The sequence below is a fragment of the Rattus rattus genome, chromosome 17 (assembly GCF_011064425.1).
Source record: "Rattus rattus isolate New Zealand chromosome 17, Rrattus_CSIRO_v1, whole genome shotgun sequence".
Classification (NCBI taxonomy): domain Eukaryota; kingdom Metazoa; phylum Chordata; class Mammalia; order Rodentia; family Muridae; genus Rattus; species Rattus rattus.
The window spans coordinates 16,981,680-17,005,059 of NC_046170.1; the positions used below are offsets into that span (position 1 = coordinate 16,981,680).

The 23,380-nt window shown below is 46.6% G+C and overlaps 1 protein-coding gene across 1 annotated transcript in view; it reads right to left on the bottom strand.

The window, feature by feature from the left end:
• Tbc1d9 (TBC1 domain family member 9) overlaps positions 1-23,380 on the bottom strand; it is a 98,811-nt gene that overhangs the window by 15,088 nt on the left and 60,343 nt on the right. Inside the window, exons 4-13 of the mRNA XM_032887346.1 lie at positions 21,038-21,266; positions 20,371-20,632; positions 19,101-19,308; positions 17,226-17,426; positions 15,606-15,776; positions 14,462-14,612; positions 8,009-8,223; positions 4,162-4,279; positions 2,978-3,263; positions 2,055-2,184 (exon numbers count right to left, since the gene is read on the bottom strand). Coding sequence (XP_032743237.1) covers positions 2,055-2,184; positions 2,978-3,263; positions 4,162-4,279; positions 8,009-8,223; positions 14,462-14,612; positions 15,606-15,776; positions 17,226-17,426; positions 19,101-19,308; positions 20,371-20,632; positions 21,038-21,266 — 1,971 coding nt within the window. The remainder of the gene's footprint in view (positions 1-2,054; positions 2,185-2,977; positions 3,264-4,161; positions 4,280-8,008; positions 8,224-14,461; positions 14,613-15,605; positions 15,777-17,225; positions 17,427-19,100; positions 19,309-20,370; positions 20,633-21,037; positions 21,267-23,380) is intronic.

The window sequence follows — 23,380 nt, forward strand, 5'->3', positions numbered from 1 at the left end:
TGGTCTACTCGGCCCTAGTTCACGGTTCTGCGTGTGTAAGCTGATGACCCATCAGAGAGGGCTTAGGGAGGAGTGATTAATTTTGGCCTATGGTTTCAGCGGGTCCATTGTGGGGGCAGGATGCAGTGGAACACGGCAGCTCACATTGTGGTAATCAGAGGAATGGGGGGGAAACTGAGGATGGGGGAGGGGCAGAGCTCCCTGGGAGATGCCCCACAGACCTATTTCCTCCTATGAGGCTGTGCCTTGTACCCTCTATCACCCCCGGTCACGCCAACCCATTGTAAAACCATCCAGGGAACGATCCGTTCATCAGCTCTAAGTCGTCCTGAGCTAACTGTCTCTGGAATGCCCTCAGACACATCCACCCCTGCCTTTCACTAAGATGATAGGTGTCTCTGATGACAGGCTTGGGGTTGCTGCCCAGCCAGCCTAGCTACTGAGCAGTTCCAGGGAGAGAGCCTGCCTCAAAAACAAAGGCAGGTAGCTCCTCAGGAAGGACATGAGGTTGTCCTACACTTCCCACATGCACAAACACACACACATGCACTCAAAAACACTCTCCCCTGCCTCATGGTAACCATCAAGGGCCAAATGTAGCAGCACAGGCCTTCTAAGGCTTCAAGAGGCTGACGTATGAAGATAGACTTTACTTCTGAGACAGGGCAAGGAAGTCAAAAACTCCTCCATATTATATTCTTGCTAAGGCCATTGTAGGTTTGACTAGAATTGTCACCACTTGATGGAGAATCCATGGAAAATTACCTAACTCTGTTCTCAGATCCTAAGATCAAGGTGTCCCAGATAACCTTTCTAGCTTGTCTTAGCCTGTTTGTGCAGAAGCCCCTACAGCTAGCCACTTATCTTAGCTGCTTCTATTAAAACTGCCAAGTGAGATACCGGGGTGTGGTTTCTGCCCTTAACATCCCAATGTTCTGGCCACCATATCTGGCTCCCTGAATACCTGGGTGTGGTCCCAGATGGCTGGAGTAAAGATTTTTAATTGACTATAAACTGTCTGCACAGTCATCTATAGTGGGATAACTGTAACACTTCAAAGAGAGCCCAAGATCTGAAACAAGACGTTTTCTCAGTGAAAAGAAAATTAAATTAAAAACAAACAGTTGTCACATTTGAAAATGTCTACTCCGGATGTTCTAACTGCTTAGTGTGAGAATAGGCAATGATTTATTTGTGACAATTTCCCAGGACTTCTCCTCAATCCACTGAGTGCCGAATCTGACATGCTTCTAGATCAGGTGTCAGAAGGCCAAACCTTACCACACCATTTACAATACAAGTTAAGGCCCATGAGAAATCCTGAGATCCACTCAGCACCCCTCTCTGAGACCAAAGCTTTTAGCTTACAGGCAGTCACCTGACTCAGACAACCAATGTAAAGGGGGACAGGATTTCTGTCTGTCTCCAAACTCTTGTTGAAACTGAGTGCCCCAGTGTTGCAGGGTTGATGAGAAAGGGCCTTATCTACAAGTCTTTGGGTTAGAAGAATTGCACTCCTATGGACAAGATGCTAAGATTGACAGGGCTTGTGGAAGCAGGTTTTTTTCTTCTGAACTTCTGTCCCATGAGGACATTGTTCCTCCTGCCTGCAGGGCACAGATGGTGTCCAAAGAAACAAAAAGATGGGTCTCTCACCCATAAGCTCCTGGCCAGCCTTAAGGTTATAAGACTACCTAGAACAATGGTCTTCAACCTGTGGGTCATGACCCCTGTAGGAGTCAAATGACTCTCAAAGGGGTCAAATATCACATATTTATGTTACGATTCATAACAGTATCAAAATTGCAGTTATGAAGGAGCAATGAAAATAATTTTACAGTTGGGGTCACCATAACGTGAGGAGCTCCATTAAAGGGCCACAGCATTGGGAAGGCTGAGAACCACTGCTCTATGAGGAGTCCATCCTTAATCTTTATGAAGCAGCTGGATTCTTGTATTCTATGACAACGGCAGAAGCTGGATTGAGGCGGATTAGGAAAGGCAGTATGGTACCTGGCGTACCTCTACCACATGGGCTGGGAAGCAAAACCTACCTCGTAGGATGTTCCTATGAGTCTGAAGATGTCCACCGCAGGGTAGGGCCCCACGTCATCACTGAGCAGGGAGTGGAGATGAGGGATGGGCGGCAGAGTGCTATCTTTGTTGGTCACACTGTCTAAGTACCTTAGACGAGACAGGAACAGGCTGTCACTGGAAATGAACTGGAATGCCTCAGGTATAGACCTCAAATTGTGCACATTAAAACAAAATCTAAGAGTTTCTTGTTTCTTTTGTTGTTTATCCTTTTTTGGAAGCACTGGGGATTGAACCTGGGTCCTTGTGCAGGCTACGCAACTCTATGGCTTCAGCCCCTTCTTACTTTCTATTTTGAGATTGGTCAGGCTGGCTTTGAATATGTAATTCTCCTGCCGTAGCCTTCTGAACAGCTGGGATTACAGTGTGCAACACCAGGCCTTATTAAGATGTTTCTTAAGAACAGAAAAAAACTCCCTTCATTTTTAAAGAAAAGAAATATTGGTCTGGGGAAATGGTTAAAGGCTTAAGGGCACTTGCTGTATTATATCATCCTCCAGACAGGAGTTTGAATCCCAGCACCGACATAGCACGCTGTAACTCCAGCTCCAAGGGAGGCAAAGACTTGGAGGATCCAAGGGGCTCACTGGCTTCCAACCTTGCCAAGGAAATGTTAGTCCCAGGCTCAGCGGGAGACTCTACCTCAAAAGAACACGTGGAGAGTGAGAGATGATGATACTCCATGCCCTCTGCACATATATGCAGCTATGTACCACAGATGTATATTATAGAACATATATAAGATACCATAGACATCCAGATAATGAATACACATTAAGAATGAAAAGCATATGAAGGCATGTTCTTGGCCACAGAGACCAAGCCTTTTGCTGAATCAAGTCAAACTCATGAGGTGGGCCCAGAGCCCCCCATAGCACTGTACCTTCCCAGAACAGTCATAGCCTCCCCATCGTCCTTGCAGCCTAACAGTTTATCCACGTTGGCATCCAGTACAGCGAGGGCCAGTTGGAATATCACTTTGATTCCTTCATAGAAGAAACAGTCCACGACTACCACGGCACTCTCAAATGGCATCACACTGAGAAAGAGCGTGAGAAACCACGACAGGGAGATGGTAGAGATCACCCCCAGGTCCTGCATGCAGTCATACAGCTGGGGGACATAGTCTCGAGCCAGCTCCTCGAAGACTCCCTGGTCCACCAGGGCACCTGAGTGGGTGACACAAAACGCTGTTAGTACTTCATTCTACTGCAGAACCGAAGCAAACCGATGGACCGAGTTCTGCTTTCCTTTCTGTGCCTAAGGCAAGAAATACCTTGCATGAACTGGTTGTGAACCACAGCAAGAACACGCAGAAATGAACACATTCATGCTTAGTGCTCAGTTACCTTTCTCTATGCTTGAATAACCCAAGGCCCCAACACAGGGAGAGGTGCTGCTCAAACCCACTCAGGCTGAGTTTTCTTACGTGAGTTAGGGCAGGAAAGACAATCGTCTACAGACAGGCTCGCCTGAGGAACTAGACAATGCCTCACGGAGAGTCTCTTCCCAGGTGATCCTGGGTTATGACAAATTAACAGCAAGAATTGACCTTCACACTTACTAAGCCTTTATTTATATAAACACTCTGTGACTATGGGGTCCCAAGACATGGAGGGATTGACATTGCTGGCATTTTATGCCGATAACACTCGAAATGGTCAGTTTTACTGGGTTTAGAATCACCTAGGAGACACCCCTTTGAGCATTCCCAGGAAGGTGTTACTTGAGAAGTCTAACTACAGTGGTAAGGGCCACCCTGAATGTGGACATGGCCGTCCCCAGGGCTGTGGTCCTGGACTACATTTAAAATAAGAGAGAGCAGACTGAGCATCAACATTCACTCCTCTTTGCTCGTTGGGCCCCAATGTGACCAGTTCCTTTCATTTCCCACTGAGATGTTCTGACTTGCCCTGTATGGGCAAATTCTGAGCCACAACAAACCCTTCCTCTCGTAAGTCGATGTTTGGCTAGGTGTCTTGTCACAGCTCTGAGGAGAGCCAATACAATGCTACAATCTTTTTCCTGTCAAGACAGGCTAAGGCGTTTGAGCCAAGCCCCACATACCTACAACCCTGGTGTTGTAGTAATCCGGAAGCATGCGCTCACACAAGGCCACCAGCAGCCAGAAGGCCTCCTCCTCTTTGGCATAAAGCAGCAGCACTGAAGTGACAATGTTCATGGCCTAAAGGAAGGAGAGAGAGAGGACGCCATCAAACACAGTCTGAAGACAGCAAACATACCCAGTAGCAATCTTGTTAACTGCTGGGGGGGGGGGGCGGGTGGTGACCACTCTGTGTTACTCCAAACTATGGGAAACCAGTGGTGTCTCAGGATGGGCCATTTGAAAAGCAGCCTCCACCATCTGTCTGGCATTACCCATGCAGCACAGAATCAAGAAATGAGCTCTTCCTGCGAGTGGGTGCCTTATCAATAAAGTGGGCTGAGTTGAAATGAGGCATATGGAAGGATTGAAATTCCATCAGGATAGTAAAGCCAAGAACTTTCTGGATGTGCCAGACCGAAGAATGGGTCTAACCCCCTCACCTAGAGCCACAAAGAGAAGGACAGCCAGAATTGCAGTGGGAAGAGCTGCCACCAACTTGTTTTGTGATACCTAGTACGTGCATGCCGCCTAGGCAGAGAAAGATTGATTTCTGCAGGGTTATTCCAGGGGCCGAGTTGTCTGGGCTCCTACTCATCCGTCCACCTGTGGGCTTCTTCCTCTCATGCAGGCCTCCCAGTTCGCCTCTGCAGTCAAACTGAGCTCTGTAGCTCTGTCAACCCTGTAACCTGCAGCCCCGGATGCTACTGCAGTAGCTTCCTCCTGGCAGTCGGATGAGGTCCCTTATCGATCAATACGGCTCTATTTACATCTATGCCAGACAGTATCTGAGACACAGCCTCTTAAACCCTACCTGTCCATTCTATATCCCTGACAGACAGACAGGAAGGCAGGCAGAGAGGCAAACAGACAGACTGTATCAAGCTTGACATGGGAGGTGGTAGTTGTAATCAAGGTCGGAATTAGAAAGCTGTATTCAGCTGGGCCAGATTGCAAGAAAGAGGAAGTGTATGGGAAACTCCTGTCACTGAACCACTGGCACCTTATGGATTTATTGTTATCCACTAACTTCTGGCATTATGGAAAGATATAAATGTGTTTGTCTATTTTTCTGACATAGTTCACTCACAACACTGACCAAAAAGGGGGGGGAAAGTTCTTGTAGGTGCCCAGTAAAAGCCCAAGAAAAGCCAGACAAGTTAGCTTCCGACTCCAGGCCACAAAAGCTTGGCGAATATTCTTCTGAGTTCTGTTTGCTTATGTCCCTTTGGAGGGGGAAAGCCACAAGTCCTCTACACCAACTGCCAAGGGTTGAAGGTGAAGACAGCTTCACTGGCACTACAGCTGACTGGACTCAAGCGCGTGCAGGCAGGCCAGCCGTTCCTGCAGAGCCCCTGCCCCAAACCTGTTTGACAAAGCTGTCAGCCTGCTTAAGTCCCTCCAGTATTCTTAATCCTTAACTCAGAGGAGGAGGGAAGTATTTCCCTTTAACCTCCCATGAACAGCTCTTATAACCAAGCACACAGGGCTCCAGTCTGCCCTCTAAACAAGGAAACCTTTAAGACTTGGAGCTCTCCGCCCTCATGATCCTCCAGGAAAAAGATGCTCACGATAAGTAAAGGTGATTTAAATTCTAAAGTAACTTTATTTTATTAAAAGATATTATCAGGAAGCTTATAACCACTAAGCCGCTCAATGTTTTAACTGTCCCTTAATTAAACAGGAAGATCAAAAGGTAAAAATGAACTCTGTTCTGTCAGAAGCCAAGCAGCTCGTGGGTTCCTTTTGATCTTCTAGAAACCAGGACCAATTCATCAGACTTGTGCAATAGAAACCCCCTAAAAGGTGTTTGGCTGAAAAGGTTCTTTCTTAAAAGCCTTGTATTCCAAGTGGTTATTAAAATTCCACAGGAGAATTAGCCTGCCGGGTCTAGTCCACGGTCTCAGTAAAGGTCAGCTTCTTAGCCCTTCCGGCAAGACAGAGTTCCGTGGTTCTGCTTTCTCATGGGTTCTGGGTGAGATGAGGGAGCAGGGGAAGTTCACCACCCTGACCGCTGCTACCGACGAGAAAAAACAAAACGGAACGGTACAGTTAGTGAAGCAACTGGGGGAACGTATTTAAACTAGGTGCCATCAAAAACAAAAATAATGTGTCATAGGGGAAGTGTGTGTGAGTGAGTGTGTGTGAGTGTGTATTTGTGTGTGTGGTGTGACTTATGCTCAAGGTACTAGTACAGACACTATTTTGATTTCATGTGGGCGATAGTTTTTCTGTTCGTCTGCCTTAAGTATTTATTTTCCTGAGTGTTCGGGACATGGCATGTTTGAGAAGAGGCATAGGATCAGAAGAACAATCCCAACGGAAGCTGGGGTGCTCCACTCACAGGCAGAAGGGCAGATCGGTGCGGTGCTGAGAGAAGACCTTTCCTAGCCACTTGGCTAAACAAGGACTGGTACGGAAGCCACTGCTGCCGTTGGCTCCCTTCTCAGGGCAGAGGTCATCAGTCAGGGAGAGAGAGGGTGCTCCTCTGACGACCTTGCAATATCTAGAGGCGATTTTAATCCTCAGAGTGGTGGCTTCAGCTATTACCTGGGGGGTAGGTGACGGAGATGCTGAAAATATAGCATCCGGGACATAGCGCTCTCTTGCTATAGAAATAATATGCTCTCCCTGTGACTCTGCACCCTCAGAGGTGGAGGAAGAGCAGTTTATTAGAGTGTGCACGGCTGACTGGAGGGACTGCCCAAAACGGATTTCACTTTCAACAAGAGATCTTCCTAACTTGTTTATACCTCATAGACCTCAGGGTTATGCATGACACACACCACGCCATCCTAAATCTCCTTCAGGTCCCAGCTCTGGTTACACTTTGAACAATTTGACAGACACAGGAGACTTGCAAGTCTGGCTCCTGGACAGATACTTAGCACTGACATCGGCACCATTATTTAAACATTATTTAGCCAGCCCTGATCTGGCTTTTTTCAAGAATAGAATTCGGGGGCCTTAGCATTGGTCGGGACCTGGTGCTGCCCCCCTGAGCTGTCTGTTGGAGATACTAATCTGTGGGGTACCTGGGGGAGAGAGTCCCCTTAGCTAAACTCTACTTGGTGTGATTTAATGTCTCCTGAGCCAAATCTATTCCCCAAACCCTTATAAACATCAATCTCGTTTTTCCTACACCACTCGAACCCGCGATGCTGATAGCACCAAGGTTGAGACACCCCATTGCAGTGATCTCCATTACCCAGAGAATTTCCCTGTCAGTTATCTGCTGGCAAACAGAAACAAAGAAAGTGTTAGGAAGGAGGTTAGTTCTGCAGGAGACTGACCAACTAGGTCCCAAGACTGAACGCGATGGACAGCGGGCGGGTCAGCTCGGAGTCCCCTGATAGATGTAAGGGTCAGTGACTGATGGTGGTGCAGCCTAACCAGGTCAGACTCCTCCAGGAGAAGAGGTGCAGAGTCCTGATGTCACTTCCTCAGTAAACTTCTCAACTTTAGGGATATATAAACCCTCAGACATACTGTGGCTTCTTATACCTCTACTTACAACAGACTAAAATCTGTTTTGGGAAAAGCAGCCCCTTTGCTGTCAATGATGACACCGAGAGAGGTGAACAGAGGGGAAGAAGAGACTTATGAACCTGCTGCCTGCAGGGTTTGGCCCATCGCTGCTTGGCTGGGCCTTCTCACTTGCTCTAAGTAAACTCCTGGCTGGTCGATCTGATGCGGAATCTCATCTGAATTCTCCTCTTTTAGGACTATAAGAACTGAGGTGGCAGGTTAGGTCTCGATTGGAAGGTATTTGGAGCCCTCCCTCCCCAAACACAAACTCTTGGTAATTACCTGGCAATACCCTATGTTGGGATTTCGAAAGGCGTAAGCCGTTAAGACTCTCCTCAGAGCCGCGATGCCCATTTCATTCTGGAAAGCTGGGTGCTCTGGAAGGGAGCGGTGTAAGTCTCTCTCAATCTCCTCAGTGGCAAGATTGTACTTTCCCATAGACTTCTCCACCAGGTCCTCATAGTACCCGGGGTGTGTGGCCTTTTCGTTGATGGCCCCTAGGAAGCACACAACAGATAGGACGTCAAGAAAGGTAAAATTCTGCTTTTCCGGCTAAGGACAGCACGATGTGCCTGTGGCCTCCTCCCCTCTCTCAGCCCCACAGCAACATGGTCACACCTCCTCCGGGCATGATCAGAGGTCCGCAAAACTGTCCCTAGCTCACACAGACAGTGCTGCTCAGGGACTCAAGAGGAACGCCAGACAGTGAGCCAGGCTGAATTCTCACTCTTGCTTCCTCTCTTGGCTTTTATTTGACGAGAGGATCTGTTAAAGTCTCACTTGAGAACTAGGGTTGCCTCTCAAAATAGCTTTTAGCCTGTTCCTTAAAGATCTTCTGCAAAGAACGTGATAGTGACGTGAGAGACGAGGGCTTGGGCTTGCTAAAGCTGCAGGCAGCACTGAGTCCCTACCACTGACGGGGGGACCCTTGGGTTGTAGTGATGGGGCTGCAGAATAGAGCCAACAGTTACTGATTTGAGATATTTATGTTCAGGTTCTCAAAGATAGAAAAACCCCCATCTAGGTCAATACCTAAAACTCGATCTCAGAATGACTTTACATTGCCACGGGAAAACGTCAATATCCACACTCGGAAGAATGAAATTGGACCCTCACCTCACAGACATCCCCAGTCAAGACAGCATGCATCAAGGGTTAGAGCCTAAGCCATAAGTCAAAAAGTACAAGAGGAGAGCAGGGTGGACATTTCTTACAGAGCAGTTAGGCTCTGCATATGGTCCACCGGGCATAGGCAGTAAATGTAGAAACAGTAAGATTATGTAAGTTCAAAAGCTTGACTCAACAATGAGAGTAAGCAGAGAGAGAGGAAACTGACAGGATAGAAGAAAACACAAGTAAACCATGCATCCGATACAAGAGCGCTTATCCAAAATACATAACCGTACAAGGGATCTGGGCGTCTCTGTAAAAAGTGTTTGCTCTGCAAGCCTCAGACCCTGAGTTTGATCGCTGGGACTCAGAGTGGAAGAGACCATCAACATTAAATGAGCACACACACAACATATACACGTACTAATAAATAAAACAATAATAACATCTGGGCTGGTAAGATGACTCAGCGGGTAAGAGCACTTCAGGAATTCAGTTCTTGGCAACAGAGTGAGGCAGCTCACAACTGCTTGTAACTCCTGCTAGTAGAGGATTTGAAGACCACACGGGTGGCATACACACAAATAGATGTATGCTAAAACACAATCAATGATAATAACTTTTAAAATGTGCAGGAAAGTCATATAAAACCATAGTAAAGAAACAGACATTACACGAAAAGGAGGCCGACCACTGGGTAGCAGGTACACGAAAAGGCACCCACCCCCTCCATTACTCATCATTAGAGAAGTGCAAATAAAAACCAGAGTAGGAAAAATGAATATATTAAGATTCAGAACACAGGATAAATACACAGAAAGTACATATGCGTATACGATAACAATCAATGAGCAACTGTCGGATGAAAGGGAACAATCCCATTTATAATAGGATCAAAAATTAAAATATTTAGGAGTGTCATGAAGTAACTGCCAGGCTTAACACACTGCAGGCTACAAACATAGCTCAGAGAAATGAAATAAATAAAGAGATGCTCCGCCCATAGAAGACAATACTGCTAAGAGGGAAAAAACCCTCCCAAACTCACCTATGGATCGAACACAATACCTATTGCACTGGCTGATTTTGTGTGTCAACTTGACACAAGCTAAAGTTACCACATAGAAAGGAGCCTCAGTTGAGGAAATGCCTCTATGAGCCCCATCTGTAAGGCATTTTCTTAATTAGTGATGGGGGGGGGACCCAGCCCATTGTGGGTGGTGTCGTCCCTGGGCTGATGGTCTTGGGTTCTATAAGAGAGCAAGCTGAGCAAGCCAGGGGAAGAAGCCAGTAAGTAACATCCCTCCATGGCCTCTGCATCAGCTCCTGCTTCCTGCCCTGTATGAGTTCCAGTCCTGACTTCCTTTGGTAATGAACAGCAATGTGGAAGTGTAAGCTGAATAAACCCTTTCCTCCCCAACTTGCTTCTTGGTCATGACGTGTGTGCAGGAATAGGAACCCTGACTAAGACACCTATCAACATCACAGGAGCCCTTTGTCTGATTTGCTGATCCTAGATTCTTTGGAAATATAAGTGACTCCAAATGGCCCAAACAATCTTGAAGGGAAAAGAACAATTATTGAAGGGCCCACCCCACATTCCTTACAAAGTTACAGTAATTTTGGCTGTGTGATGTTCGTAGACAGATATAAATCATTGAACTTGAAATCCAGACGTAAATTCCCATATTTATGGTAGTCTCACCACCTTTGAAAAGGTATTGAGACAACTCAATGCAGAGAAGCAGAGTCTTTTCAACAGAAGACGCCAGGACAGCACGGCACTCAAACATGGAAGGAGTGACGTTAGGCCATCCCCTCTACCACACAGAAAATTAACTTATAACAATCTGAACTATAATCTCAAGTCTCATTGTCGAGCACAGGTCTAAGCCAGTGGTTCTCAACCTTCCTGATGCTGCGACCCTTCAATACAGTTCCTCACGTGGTGGTGACCCCCCCAACTGTGAAATTATTCCGTTGCTATTTTATAACTGTCAGTTTGCTACTGCTATAAGTCATAACTTAAGTATTTGTGTTTTCCAATGGTTGTAGTTGACCCCTGAGGGTTGCTTAGCACCCCTCAAAGGGGGTCATGGCCCACAGGCTGAGAACCACTGGTCTAAGTTTTCATGACTTAAAGGGACAGTGACAAAAGAAAACTCATACCCCAGAATCTTAAAAACTGTGCTTCAGGGTCAGCCAAAAGATAAAAGATCCGTACAACTAAATCTTGAAATTATGAGCCAGTTAAAACCGGGCAAAGGACCTCAGCAGATATTTCTACAGAAAAACTATGCAGACAGCCAATAAAATGAGGACATGAACCAAAAGCACAATTAGAAAACTGGTCAAACTGCAGAGGTTAAGTGGGTGTGGAATGCTCAGCTCTAAAGGGGAGTGTGCATTTGAACCCCAAACCAAGCCATCACCCCCCTCACCCCCAAGGCTCAGGGAACAATGCAGAACAGGGAGGGACAGGATATTAGGGGCTGGGGAGCTCTGCTGTCAAAAGGTGTCTTGATTGGCGCTCACCAAGCCACGCCCCTAGCTGGCTCCTACTGACACTAGACAGCAGCTGTGTGTGTGGCCTCCGGTATACTGACTGCACCACATGTAAGGTCACAGCATGCCTACCTACAGGGAACACTAACTGGATTCAGCTGATTAAAAGAAATAACGAAACCAAACCAACAAAAATAACCTCCCTAAACCAGAGTCTCGACTTAGAAAGCACTTCTCCCCCACAGGGACAGCAGTAGTAGAAGGCAGGGCCACGGAGACACCGGATGCACGCTCACCAGTGGGGATGTGACTGGATGAAGCTGCTCTGGCCAACCTCCTAGGGGTCGCTACCACTGATGGGGGGACCCTTGGGTTGCAGAATAGAGCCAACAGCTACTGATTTGGGAGTCATTAGAAGGGCCAGAAATCGTCCTCCCATGTATCCAAGTATCCAAAAGTCACAAGTCAAAAGTACCAGCAATAACACCCAGGGTAGACAAAGAACAGCGTAAACTGCTCATCAAGGGATAAAGCATGAAGTGCAGTTCTGGGCTCTGTGGGAGTGTAATGTGGATACAGGGTGCAGCACACTTGAAACCAGCAAACGTTATCCTATGTAGAAGTCAGTCATGAAATACCGAAGATTACAAACATTATCCGATGTAGTCATTGGTAACGCCATACTGAGGACTGGATTCATCCACATGAGATGTCTACAGGAAGTAGGTCACTGGGTCACCACAGCTGGGAGGAGTCTTGATGGGAAGTGAATTATATTCAACCAATGGCACAGAGCAAGTGTTTGAGAAAGGTGACAACTGTATAAACGCTACACGCATGCCGACCACGACAGGATTTGTGGGTATTCTAGCTCACTGCGTACACTTCTGTAAATCTTGAGTCACAGCTCCAAAGAGGTTTAATTTGAAATGAACAGTAGCCAGGTGGTGGTGGCACACACCGTTAATCTCAGCACTTGGGAGGCAGAGGCAGGTGGATCTCTGTGAGGTTGAGGCCAACCTGGTCTATAGAGTAAGTTCCAGGATAGCCAGGGCTACACAGAAAAAACCAATAAAATAAAATAAAATAAAATAAAATAAAATAAAACGAACAGTAAAATGTGTGCAGAAGGACAAAGTAAACATTTCCACTTCACTTTAGGAAACAGTGTCAGCAAACCAAGGGTTGGCCCAGCCCTTGTGCCTGACGATCACAGGCAGACTGACATTGGGGACGAACGGAACTTGACTTCAGTAGGTCCAGAGTCCAGCCTAGATCAGATAGATCTCAACATGGGCTTCGGAACCAGAAGCTGAAATACCTTTATGGGCAGGCTGGCTCCCACATCAATGCTACAACGAACACCCAACAAAGGGTAGTGTGTGGACCATTTGGCCACAGAGAGCCCAAAACACTGAATAGAACCCTCCGCCCGTCTGTCTCCGTCAGTGGGCTGGTGGCTGCTGCTGTGTACCGGTTTCACGGTGAATTCATTTGAATCTGAAATGTGGCTATAAATAAGTTCTAAGCTGAAGAAGGAGAGGAGGGAATTTTTCCTGTACTGTCAGCGCTTTGGATCTGGTTGTCAAGGTGACCAGTTCATGAAACACACGGAAGAGTAGGAGAAGGAAAGGGATCTCTAGAATAAGGGTTTTCTCGGATGTCATTAGAGAGCACCACGCTCGTAAGAGCGGTATTTGGTGTTTTCTGAAATAGCGCCTTTTGAAGCACTTGGTAGCCCAGGCTGGCCTCAGACTTGTAGAGAGTGTCCTGCCTCAGCCTCCCTCCCTAGTTTTAGGATTACAAATACCTACACCCATGCCTAGCTCAAGAGAGTTCCTGGGTCTGGTCTACACAATGAAATAGTTAAAAATCAAACAAACCAAATTTACACAAAATAGATAAAACTATTTATCTTTAACTTTTGTTTTTAGGATTTGATCCTCTTATTTCTAAGATGTATCTCATGATAGTCAATTTTACCATTTCTGTCTACTTTTGGAAAGGTCTACAAGCATTAAGGTTTCCTTGTAAAGCCCAGTGACTTTATTTTTAAGTTTCAGTACCATTTGTTTTTAAGTGAAAAGGTGTGATAATGGTACTTGGGTGGGGCCATCTCTGGGTTCAAATAAAAACATATTCCCACGGGCTTAGACTGGTAACATTTCCTGTCTTCATCCAGCCAAGGCAGTGGTCTATGGTTAAAATGAAGATTGGTGGTAGCAAGGGTGTGTGTACTCTGATGGTTGGGCTACATACAAGAATTCCCGAGGTGCTTAGATGTTTCCAGAAAAATAGCAGTGGCTTCTCTGAAATGACTAAAATATTTTTTAAAAATCGAGTGAAAAAAAAATTCACAGAAATTAGTTCGCTATTTTAGATAACTTTTATTGTGGCATATTGTTATAATGGCTTTATTTTTATCGTTTATTTGAGTGTGTGTGTATGTGTGTGTGTGTGTGTGTGTGTGTGTGTGTGTGTGTGTGTGTGTGTGTGTGTGTAGGAAAATCTAGTATATACAGGATTGAATACTGTTGCACTTGCTGGCTGAGGGGAAGGGGGTGTGTGTGTCTTGGAAAGCAAACCCTGAGGACAGAGAGTAGTGTAAATAGCAGAATAGCAGTCACTCCTCGCTGGGAGACCGTCCTTCAGTGGTTTAGATGCCAGGAAGTGGTCCATGCTCCTGCAAGTTCCCTTTCCCTCATGCTTGGAAGAAGAAGCCTAATGGAGCTCACTGGCTCGCTAACTAAACTTCAGTGCCCTGGCTGGGGTGAGCAGAGAAATGAACATTCCCATCTCCACAGGAAACAACTGGGTCCACTGACGTATTCTCAATGATGTCAACATTGCCTGGAGGAAACAGCACTTCTACTCACAAAGCATCACACTTCTACTTCAGATTCTGCTTCCTCCCCCTCAGCCTCACTGGAGAAGCAGAGGCAGCCACTGGATTGGATGGGAACTGTTGACCTTGAAGACCTCCCTGTGAAGGAAGATTACTACGGACAGACTTCAGAACTGGGTGACTTAGGTCTCTTATCTCAAAGGACTTTGGCAGTGTGATGGAGGCTGGAAGGAAGCCCCAGTCATCCCCGCGACACTGCTCTTAGCTCTTCCTACCTGAAAGCAGCAGCCAGAGCTCCCCGCGCATGCGCTCTGGGATGCCCTTTAGCACCAGCTCGCGGGTCTTCTCCGTGCGGTACATGCAGATCCCCTGCCCATACTCAGCAAAGTGAATCTTCCAGGCTTGTTCTTTCAAAAACTCTTTGGCCTGAAAGACATAGTGGAACATGACCCATCCGGTGACAGGAGGTCCTGAGATCATAATGAAAGATCAGACTGTGATCTGTGGAACATGACCCATCCGGTGACGGGTGGTCCTGAGACCATAATGAAAGATCAGACTGTGATCTGGTGAACCGACAGTTGACCCTGAGCAGAGCTGAGAATGTAGAACTCTGGATGTTTAGAGGTCTTTCCGAATTTTATCCAACCATAGCCTGTTCTACCAGCGTCTCCTGTTCAGTATTTACTGGAAGGGAGATTAACCATTAACCAGTAGAACGCTGATCATACTTGTGGTTTTACGTGTATACCCCTGTGAATGTTTTAGATGTGGACCGAGAAAGCAGTCTTATTTGTCGTTTGGTTTACACAGTAGTTTAAAAAAAAGGTACCGGGGTTGGGGATTTAGCTCAGTGGTAGAGCGTTTGCCTAGCAAGAGCAAGGCCCTGGGTTCGGTCCCCAGCTCCGAAAAAAAAAAAAGTACCGAAGAAAAAGAAAAGTAGTCACACAGGTATTGTGACCCTTATGGTTTCCACAAGTCACTCTGCAAGCCAATGACACACTTAGACAAAAACTGTTTTCCTTTTTTTTTTTCTTTTCTTTCTTTTTTTTTTAAAAAAAATATGTTACAGGTATCTCTACAAACAGTTAAGGCCATTTCTATTGATGATAGTTTTAATTGCAATAAAAGTATCTACTCAGGGACAGGAGAGATGGCCCAGTGGTCAAGGGTAGACAATCAGAATTCAGATCCCAAGATCTGCATAAAAGGACAGGAATCTTGAAATTGCCTGCAGCTCCACCTCCAAGGGATCCCCTCTGACTTCTATCTGCTTATGTATACGCACGCACGCACGCACGCACGCACGCACATGCGCACACATACACACTCATGTACAAAAATATCTAAAATCTTAAACCTTTTTGTTTTCTTTTGTTCTAACACAGCACGTTTCAGGGGACAGGAAGATGTCCCTACCAATTTTGGGTTGAATTCTTCAGGAGATCGCCGCCGGTACATGGTCATGAGGGTTTGTGTGGCTGTGGGGACGCTGTTGCCGTTAAGGTTAAAGGGGCGCTCTCCATCGGCGTCTGAGCTGGTGCTTCTCTGGGGACTGGAGGAAACGAGGCTGCTGGGCCGAGAATACACCTGTCAGGAGAGGGACACGGAAGGTGAGGATGGGCCTGGAAGCACAACTCACTTCGCTGCTCTGCACAACACGAACAGCTAGGTGTGTTCTCCTCGTTGCTGTGTGGAGAAGCAGGAAGTGCCAGCAAGTCAACACCTCTCAGAAGTTACACTGGGGCAAAGTCGTGAACTGCCATTCCAGTGCTCCAAGCCAGCGCTCCAAGCTGCCTTCCCAGGGCCTGGCGAGTAGCTCGGCTGGTAGAGTGTTTACTTACTATGCACAAGGCCACACAAAAAATGGAGTGAGGTGGCCTAGGACTATAATCCCAGCACTCAGGAGGGGGAGCCAGGAGGATCAAAAGTTCAACAGAGGGAGGAGGAGGAGGAAGGGGAGGGGGGGGAGGGAGAGGAAAAGAAAGAAAAAAAAGAAAGGAAAAGGAACAAAAGAAAAACTGTTCAAAGATTTCTATCATTTGCAGAGAAATCAGAGTACTATTATCCAGTAAACTTAAGACAATAAAAACATTTTCCCTTGTATTATCTCAATAAAAGTGTTTGATTATCCGTTTCACTGGTTTGCCTCCAAGCATGACACAGCAGAAGCATTGACTGTTTTGCCTCTGTCTAGTTTCTGGCATCTCAAAAATGTTACAGATGTGATGAGGCAGTAGCCTGCCATCTTTAAAAAGGGGGTTAGCTAACTGAAACGTCCTCGGCCACTCCAGCTAGCTGTATATTCTCAGGGCCCTGGTTTCTCTGGATGGTGGTCTGATAGGCAGTCCATCACAGAAGAATCACCATAACGATGCTATATTTCAGGTCTGACCTCCGCACTCTTCCCACTGATGTCACTAAAGAGAAGAGTCATTTTTCACGAACAAGTCACTTATAATATCTCCAACTTAAAGAGGTTCAAACTGGGCCAGTCCCGGCTGATGGAGAGGCTAAAGGACTGTAAGTCAAAGCCTTTGTGGGCTACAGAGTGAGTTCAAGTCCAGCCTGGAGAACTCAGTGAAGGCTGAGGTCATAGTTCTGTAGCAGATCACTTGCCTAGTTTATGTGACGCTCTGTTTGGTGACCCTTTTGGGGGTCAAATGACCGTTTCACAGGAGTTTCCTAAGACCATTGGAAAACACATATTTACGCAATGGTTCATAACAGTAGCAAAATTACAGTTATAAAGTAATAATGAAATAATTTTATAGTTAGGGGGTCACCCAAACCTGGGGAACTGCATTAAAGAGTCAGCATTAGGAAGGTTGTGACCCCCTGTTTTAGACTAAATACCAATCCCTTTAACTGAGATACTGCACTGGGCATGGGGCAGGGGGCTTAACACAGCTGTTAAATCTGACAGTCAGACAAGTTGGACAAAGAGATTCACACTCCAGGGCTGAGCATAGGAGTGACCCCACTGTCCTCAGGTGAGCACAGGAGTAGGCCTACTACTCTCAGGTGTCTCCCACCAACCTCATCATCTGAGCTGTTGCAGCTTCCTGAGAACTCCGAGTAGATTCTTGAAGTCGTTTGCTGCAAGAAATCTGAGATCCTTTGCACCAGAAAGTCTCTGTCTTTCAAGTTGGCGAACAAGAAGGTCATCCTGTTTCTGGTGCTGATGGACAGAGGGCTGGGGAGCACACTGCAGCTGTCAGCCTTCTCCACGATGGTTACCTGGGGAAACAGGAAGCAGGGGCACTGCGTGAGAAGGAACGGAAGGCAGCCCCTACTGAAGGAGCAAGCAGTTCAAATCCCACGTCCCCGTGGAAGCCATCCATGTCTGTGACAGATGGAGATCCTTCCAACAATAAGACACAAATCAAACTGGAGTCCCTAACAGAAAATAGAATGATCTTTTTGGGTTTTTCCAAAGTAGGGGACACTTTTCAGCAAGCAGAGGCATATTTGTTTGTCACTGGTGGAAAAGTGACAGCCGCCTGGTTGGGGATGCTGCCAGACATCTTGTGGGGTACAGGCCTGCAGCAATAACTGGTCCAGGATGTTCAATGGTGCCAAGACTGAGAATTGAAAAGGAATTCCCATTTTTCATTAAAATTTCATAGAGCCAAAGGAGACATCTTTCCTAGCTGCTGTATCATCAGTAATGAAGTAATTCCCATGCTGGCTCTTACTAAGTAGAGGCTATGATGGCTTTCAAAATGTCACCAGTCTATTGGATACATCACTCAGATGCTTGGTATCTAATGCTTTCAAGGACTCATCCCTGAGCAGACAGGATGTGAACAACCGTGTACCTGCAGAGTCTCTCTCACTCCCTTTCTCTCCACCCACCACCTCCCTCCTCTCTTTATGGAGTGTGTGTGTGTGTGTGTGTGTGTGTGTGTGTGTGTGTGTGTGCACGCAGGAGAATACAGGCACATATGTATGTATGTTTGTGTGTGATCATTCAAGTCTACTACAGTGTGAAAGAAAAAGAAAAGAGAAATAGCTGTCTTTGAACTGAAGACTCATGTCTCTGTGCGTGCGTGCGTGCATATGCATGTGCATGTAGGCGCACGCTGTATTTGTGAATGTGTTTTATGTGTGTACATGTGGGGATGGTCAGAAGTGGATTCAAAGGACTATCTCCCTCAATCACTTTCTACCTTACTTTCTGAGGCAGGGTGGCTCGCTGAACTGGGGAGTTCGCCAGTTTGTCTAGCTTAGCTGGTCAAGGAGTGCCAAGGACCCTGCAGCCTTTGCCTTCCAAACAGGAGCATAAGCCATGCCTAGAATTAGAGATGGGTCCTGGGGATCCAAACTCGGATCTTCATGCTTGCAAAGTGCTTTAAGAACAGTCATCTACAAGCCCAATACCAATGGTTTTTAACAAGGTTTTCATCAACCCCAAACAAATGCAAATGTACCAGAAGTATTTTCCTTAGCACATTAAGAAAACAAGTCTTAGGGCAAGCATTAAGTGGTGTGTTTGCCATAGCTCCAACTTTCTATCTAAAGCTAGAATCTCCTCTACTCTTCATCCTGCAGTCTGGCCACTGCACACTGCACACTGCACACTGGCATAACTGTGTCAGTTCTTGATCCCAAAGCACATTTCACTTGCTGTTCCAGGTAACTGCTGAACCACACTGGGCTGTGGCATTTACACACACACACACATACATACATACATACATACATACATACATACATACATACACATACACACACCACCTGTATGCACATTGTATACACCAGTACAGTCTTTTCCATGCCACACACACTCACACACACACACACACGAGCATACACATACATGCACAGTGAATAAGGAAAATAAACCCCTGGTTCACACACAAGAAAGTATAGGCGGACATCCTAAAACGAGGGTTTCCACTTGACACTTACTTCCCGGAGTGGAATTATGAGGCTGCAGAGGTTTTCCTCCTTGCTGGTAAAGCAGATATAATTTGTGGAGACAAACATCTGACCCAAAATGTGCATCTTGTTAAACGGGGTCCAGAGGGTGCAGTCAGTGTGCCCGTCCAGCTTTTCATCTTTGGGCAGCCGAAAAAGGGCACGGTATCGCTCACTCTTCGCCCTGGCATCCAGATCACTGCAAGGCGATAACTTCTGTTCAGGTCACCGTGAAAACGCAGTGATGCTGTCTAATCACGGCCATGGAGGGTCCCCAACCCTTGCCGCTTAGTCTTTCCAGACCCAGTCCTCCCAGCCTTGGCTGTATATTGGTGGGACCCCAACCTCAGAGGACATAATTTTACTAGAGTAAAAGCTAGCCATTTTACAATTAATAACTATAAATGGGTTTTTTTGTTTGTTGTAAAATCTGGGGCTAAGTAGGACTGAAAAAGGAAGCCATTCTCTTTGTAAATAATGCAAGAATTCTGAAAGAGGTCTTTAGATTTTACCCAGCGTCATTCGTGGAGATTTAACTGTTTTGGTTGGTTGGTTTTATTTATATTTTGTTTTCCCAATCCAGGGTTTCTCTGTGTAACCCTGAAAGACCAAACAGCAAAAACTTCTGCTGAGTGTCGCTCTCCACCCTGAGCCACAGGGCGAGGTGACCTGGGAACAGCATGCACCAAGGTCCAGGAAGTTACCTGAGGCTTTGGCTGACTCCAGTATTTCCCCTGATGGTGCCCTTCTCCTGCTCAGAACTCTCTATCCCACCTGTTCTCCACTGAAGGTCTAGCTTGACCCTTGGCTTTGTTCCCCACAGACAGTGAACGCAGAAGAGCCTGCAGCCTGCCTCTGCTCTGACTGTCTCCTCAGCTCTGGAGCTGCACACATCAGCATACATCATGCATCAGCATACTTCATGTCCTACCAAGATCTTATTTGAAAACTTCTTTCTTATGCTTTATCCTTAGACTTCTTCATTATGGTACCTACCCTCCCCAACAAAGTTTTCCTATCAGAGCCCTTTTTTTGGAAGGGTAGGGGGTTATAGCCACTTTCCCTTAAACTGCAACATCCAGAGGGAGGAAGAAGACTCCTAAGGCTCAGGAAGTAAACAAAACATACAGGACCCAGGAAGTAAACAAGACTTTCAGGCTCAGCAATCTTACTACACTCAGGAAAGCACTGAGGATCTGGAAGTGAGGCGAGTGAATTAAAAGGTTTTCCATTCCTGAGTTCTAAAGGTTCTCTCACCCACCGTTTCAGAGCAGACACTTTCTTGGGTGATTTCTTCTTGAGTTTTGGCAGGGACCGGTCTTGTTCAAATCCTTCATTGTCCAAGAGCTGCCTCATGGCTATGTTGGCAAGCTGTTCCATCAGCTTGAACGTCTCATTGATGTTGAGGAACACAGAGAAGAAATGCTCACTGGACCGTGTGCTCACTTTGATCATATCCGGCAGAAGCAACGTGGCATTCTTCTCCAGCTGAGTGATGTCCACCCACCGGATCACCAGCTTGGCTGAGCACAGGCAACAAGGGTGGGTCAATACTTACTAAAGTGTCTTTCCAGATGCGATAAGCTCACACAGCCCTGCCCCACAACCTGCCCCACTCTTTTGCACTCCTGACCCTGTCTTTATTGTCACATTGGTAGTTGTAACTTGTATTAACTGAACTCTGGGATCAGAATTATTAGACTTGAAGTCAAGTCTACTGAAACAATTATTCCTTTAGTGAACCTCTAGTACTCAAGGAATTGCTGTCAAGTTGCTTGCAGTTGCTGAACTGGACCTAATTGAGTTCACTCATTAAATAGTCAGGAAACAGTCTTGACTCACCTCTACATACCTGGTTTTGCTATTCCGATTTGGTTTACGAGCTCAGGGAAAGCCTCGGTGAAGGCTCCCACTGACAAACCACTCACCTTCCCTCCCCATCAGGAAGGAGGAAAAACACAGGTGGTTGATGCTTAAGTACATCCAGCCCTGCCGGGGGACCTTCCCCTTCCAGTAGCTACAGGAGTAATAGTTGACAAGTTTCTCTTCCTCGGGCATCCCAAACAGTCTATGGAACTTCACGATGGCCTCTTTAAACTTCTCTGTGTCCTCATCTTCTTTTACATCGTTGATCTTGTTGTATTCTGCAATGATGCCCTAATTAGAGACAAAGCAAACAGATGGGGTTATGCCTGCACTGAACATACTGGAAGGAAACACTTCCTAAGGCCAGATTTGTTTTAAGGATTGATTCTCTTCAAAGGCAACCAACCCGTCAGACTCTAGGCTCCTCCCTAGTTCCAGCTTGGCCTGGAACTCAACTCTGCAGTCCAGCTTGCTTTAGATTCATTGGGATCCTCCTGCGTCTACCTCCTAAGAGCCTCCATGCCCAGCCGACTAACCAGTGGTGTTTGTGTACAAAAAGTCATCAAAGGATTTTATCGCATGCCTATTGTTACTCATTAGTTTCTTATGTTCACAAGAAATGAAGCTGTTTTATTTTAAAATAAGGAAATATAAGCATCTCGCTGCTTAATTTTTACTAAGCGTATCAAGACAGAGTCAACTTCTAGCTTTCTCAAAAACAAACAAGCAAAAACCAACAAAACCCCCCAAACAAAATAAAAAACAACAATTCACCATAGGAGGCCAAGCAGGGGCAAGGCTGGATATATATGTCACTGAGGGACGTCTGTCCCGAGACCCAGTGCCCGAGGAGTTGTAAAGGTAAGTGAGCCTGAGGATGGAAATTAATTAGACTCAAGATTCTTTGGCAGCTGCCCTGGAGATAAAATATTTGCATAGCAAGTGACTCGTTGTAGTTTGAATGTGCTTGGCCTAGGGAGTGGCACTATTAGGAGGTGTGGTCTTGTTGGAGTGGGTAAGGCCTTTTTGGAGGAAGTGTGTCACCATGGGGTGGGCTTTGAGACCCTCCTCCTAGCTGCCTGAGGACAGTCTGCTCCTAGCTGCCTTCCTGTTAAAATGCAGAACTCTGCAGCACCCTGCCTACCCGGACACTACCATGCTTCCCACCAGGATGAGAATGGACTGAACCTCTGAACCTGTAAGCCAGCCCCAGTTAAGTGTTGTCCTTATTATATGAGATGCCGTGGACATGGTGTCTTCAGAGCAGTAAAACCCTAAGACACTGGTCTAATCTGTTATTGAATCACTCTGGTAGTCCGAGAAGCTATTTTGTTGTTAGCCAGATCCTCTGTAGTTTCCTGGAGATTGTCTTTGTGCATCCCTGTGGAGAAGCAGCAGGAGGGATGTCTTGGTGGCTAAAGGCACTTGCTGCCAAATCTGATGACCTGAGTTCAAGGCCCAGGATACACATGGTAGAGGGAAGTTGTCCTCCAACTTCCACACCGGCACTATGGCATTCCTGACAATGCACATATGTGTGTGGGTTTTCACACCCAAGCGTCGGTTTCTCTGATGTCACTCTCACTGGGAAGGCCTAAGCTTCGGGGCAGGGCAGCTGTGGATTCAGGTCCCAGGGTGCCACTTGCACTTGTGGTTTACATGTATGAACTTGGGAAAACCCTGGGATTTCCCTAGACAGGACTGAGCCCTTCGGCATCCTTAGGATAAAAAAAACTTCACAGGATCCTTATTATCTAATTCCTGGCCTTTGGGTCCTATCAGGTTCTCATTCCTTTGGCACAGCCTGAAGAGTCCCCTCAAACATCTGGTTTGAGGTGGTTGTGGTCCTGAGGGTGGGGGCTGGGTAGCTATCTAGGACAGTTAGTACAGTGGTCACTGAGCAAACACGAGGACCTACAAGGACCTGAATTTGACTGCCCAGAACCTACGTGGAAACAAGCTGTGAAAGCCATTCCTGCTGAAATGATGGGGCGACAGGAGATCGTGCTGCTTTAGGGTTAACCTGTCTACTGGAATCACAGAGCTCCAGATTTCTGTGGAAGATGTTGTTTCAAAAAATTGGGTGGAGAGCAATTGAGGGGCATAGGTAGCATGACCCTGTGCTGCTTCCACACATGCATGCATCCCTACACATGCACCCTACTCACAGGTGGTGTGTGTGTGTGTGTGTGTGTGTGTGTGTGTGTGTGTGTGTCCCTCATGGTGTGTACACCACCAAGGAAGCTGACTTTGGAAACTCCAGCCATAGCTCAGCAGTGAAGAGCACTTGTGTTGCAGAGGGCTGGGGTTTGATTCCCAGACCCTTCATGGTGAACCACAAGTATTCATAAGTGTCATCCCAGGGGACCCAGCTTCCCCTTCTGGTCTCCACACACATCAGGCAC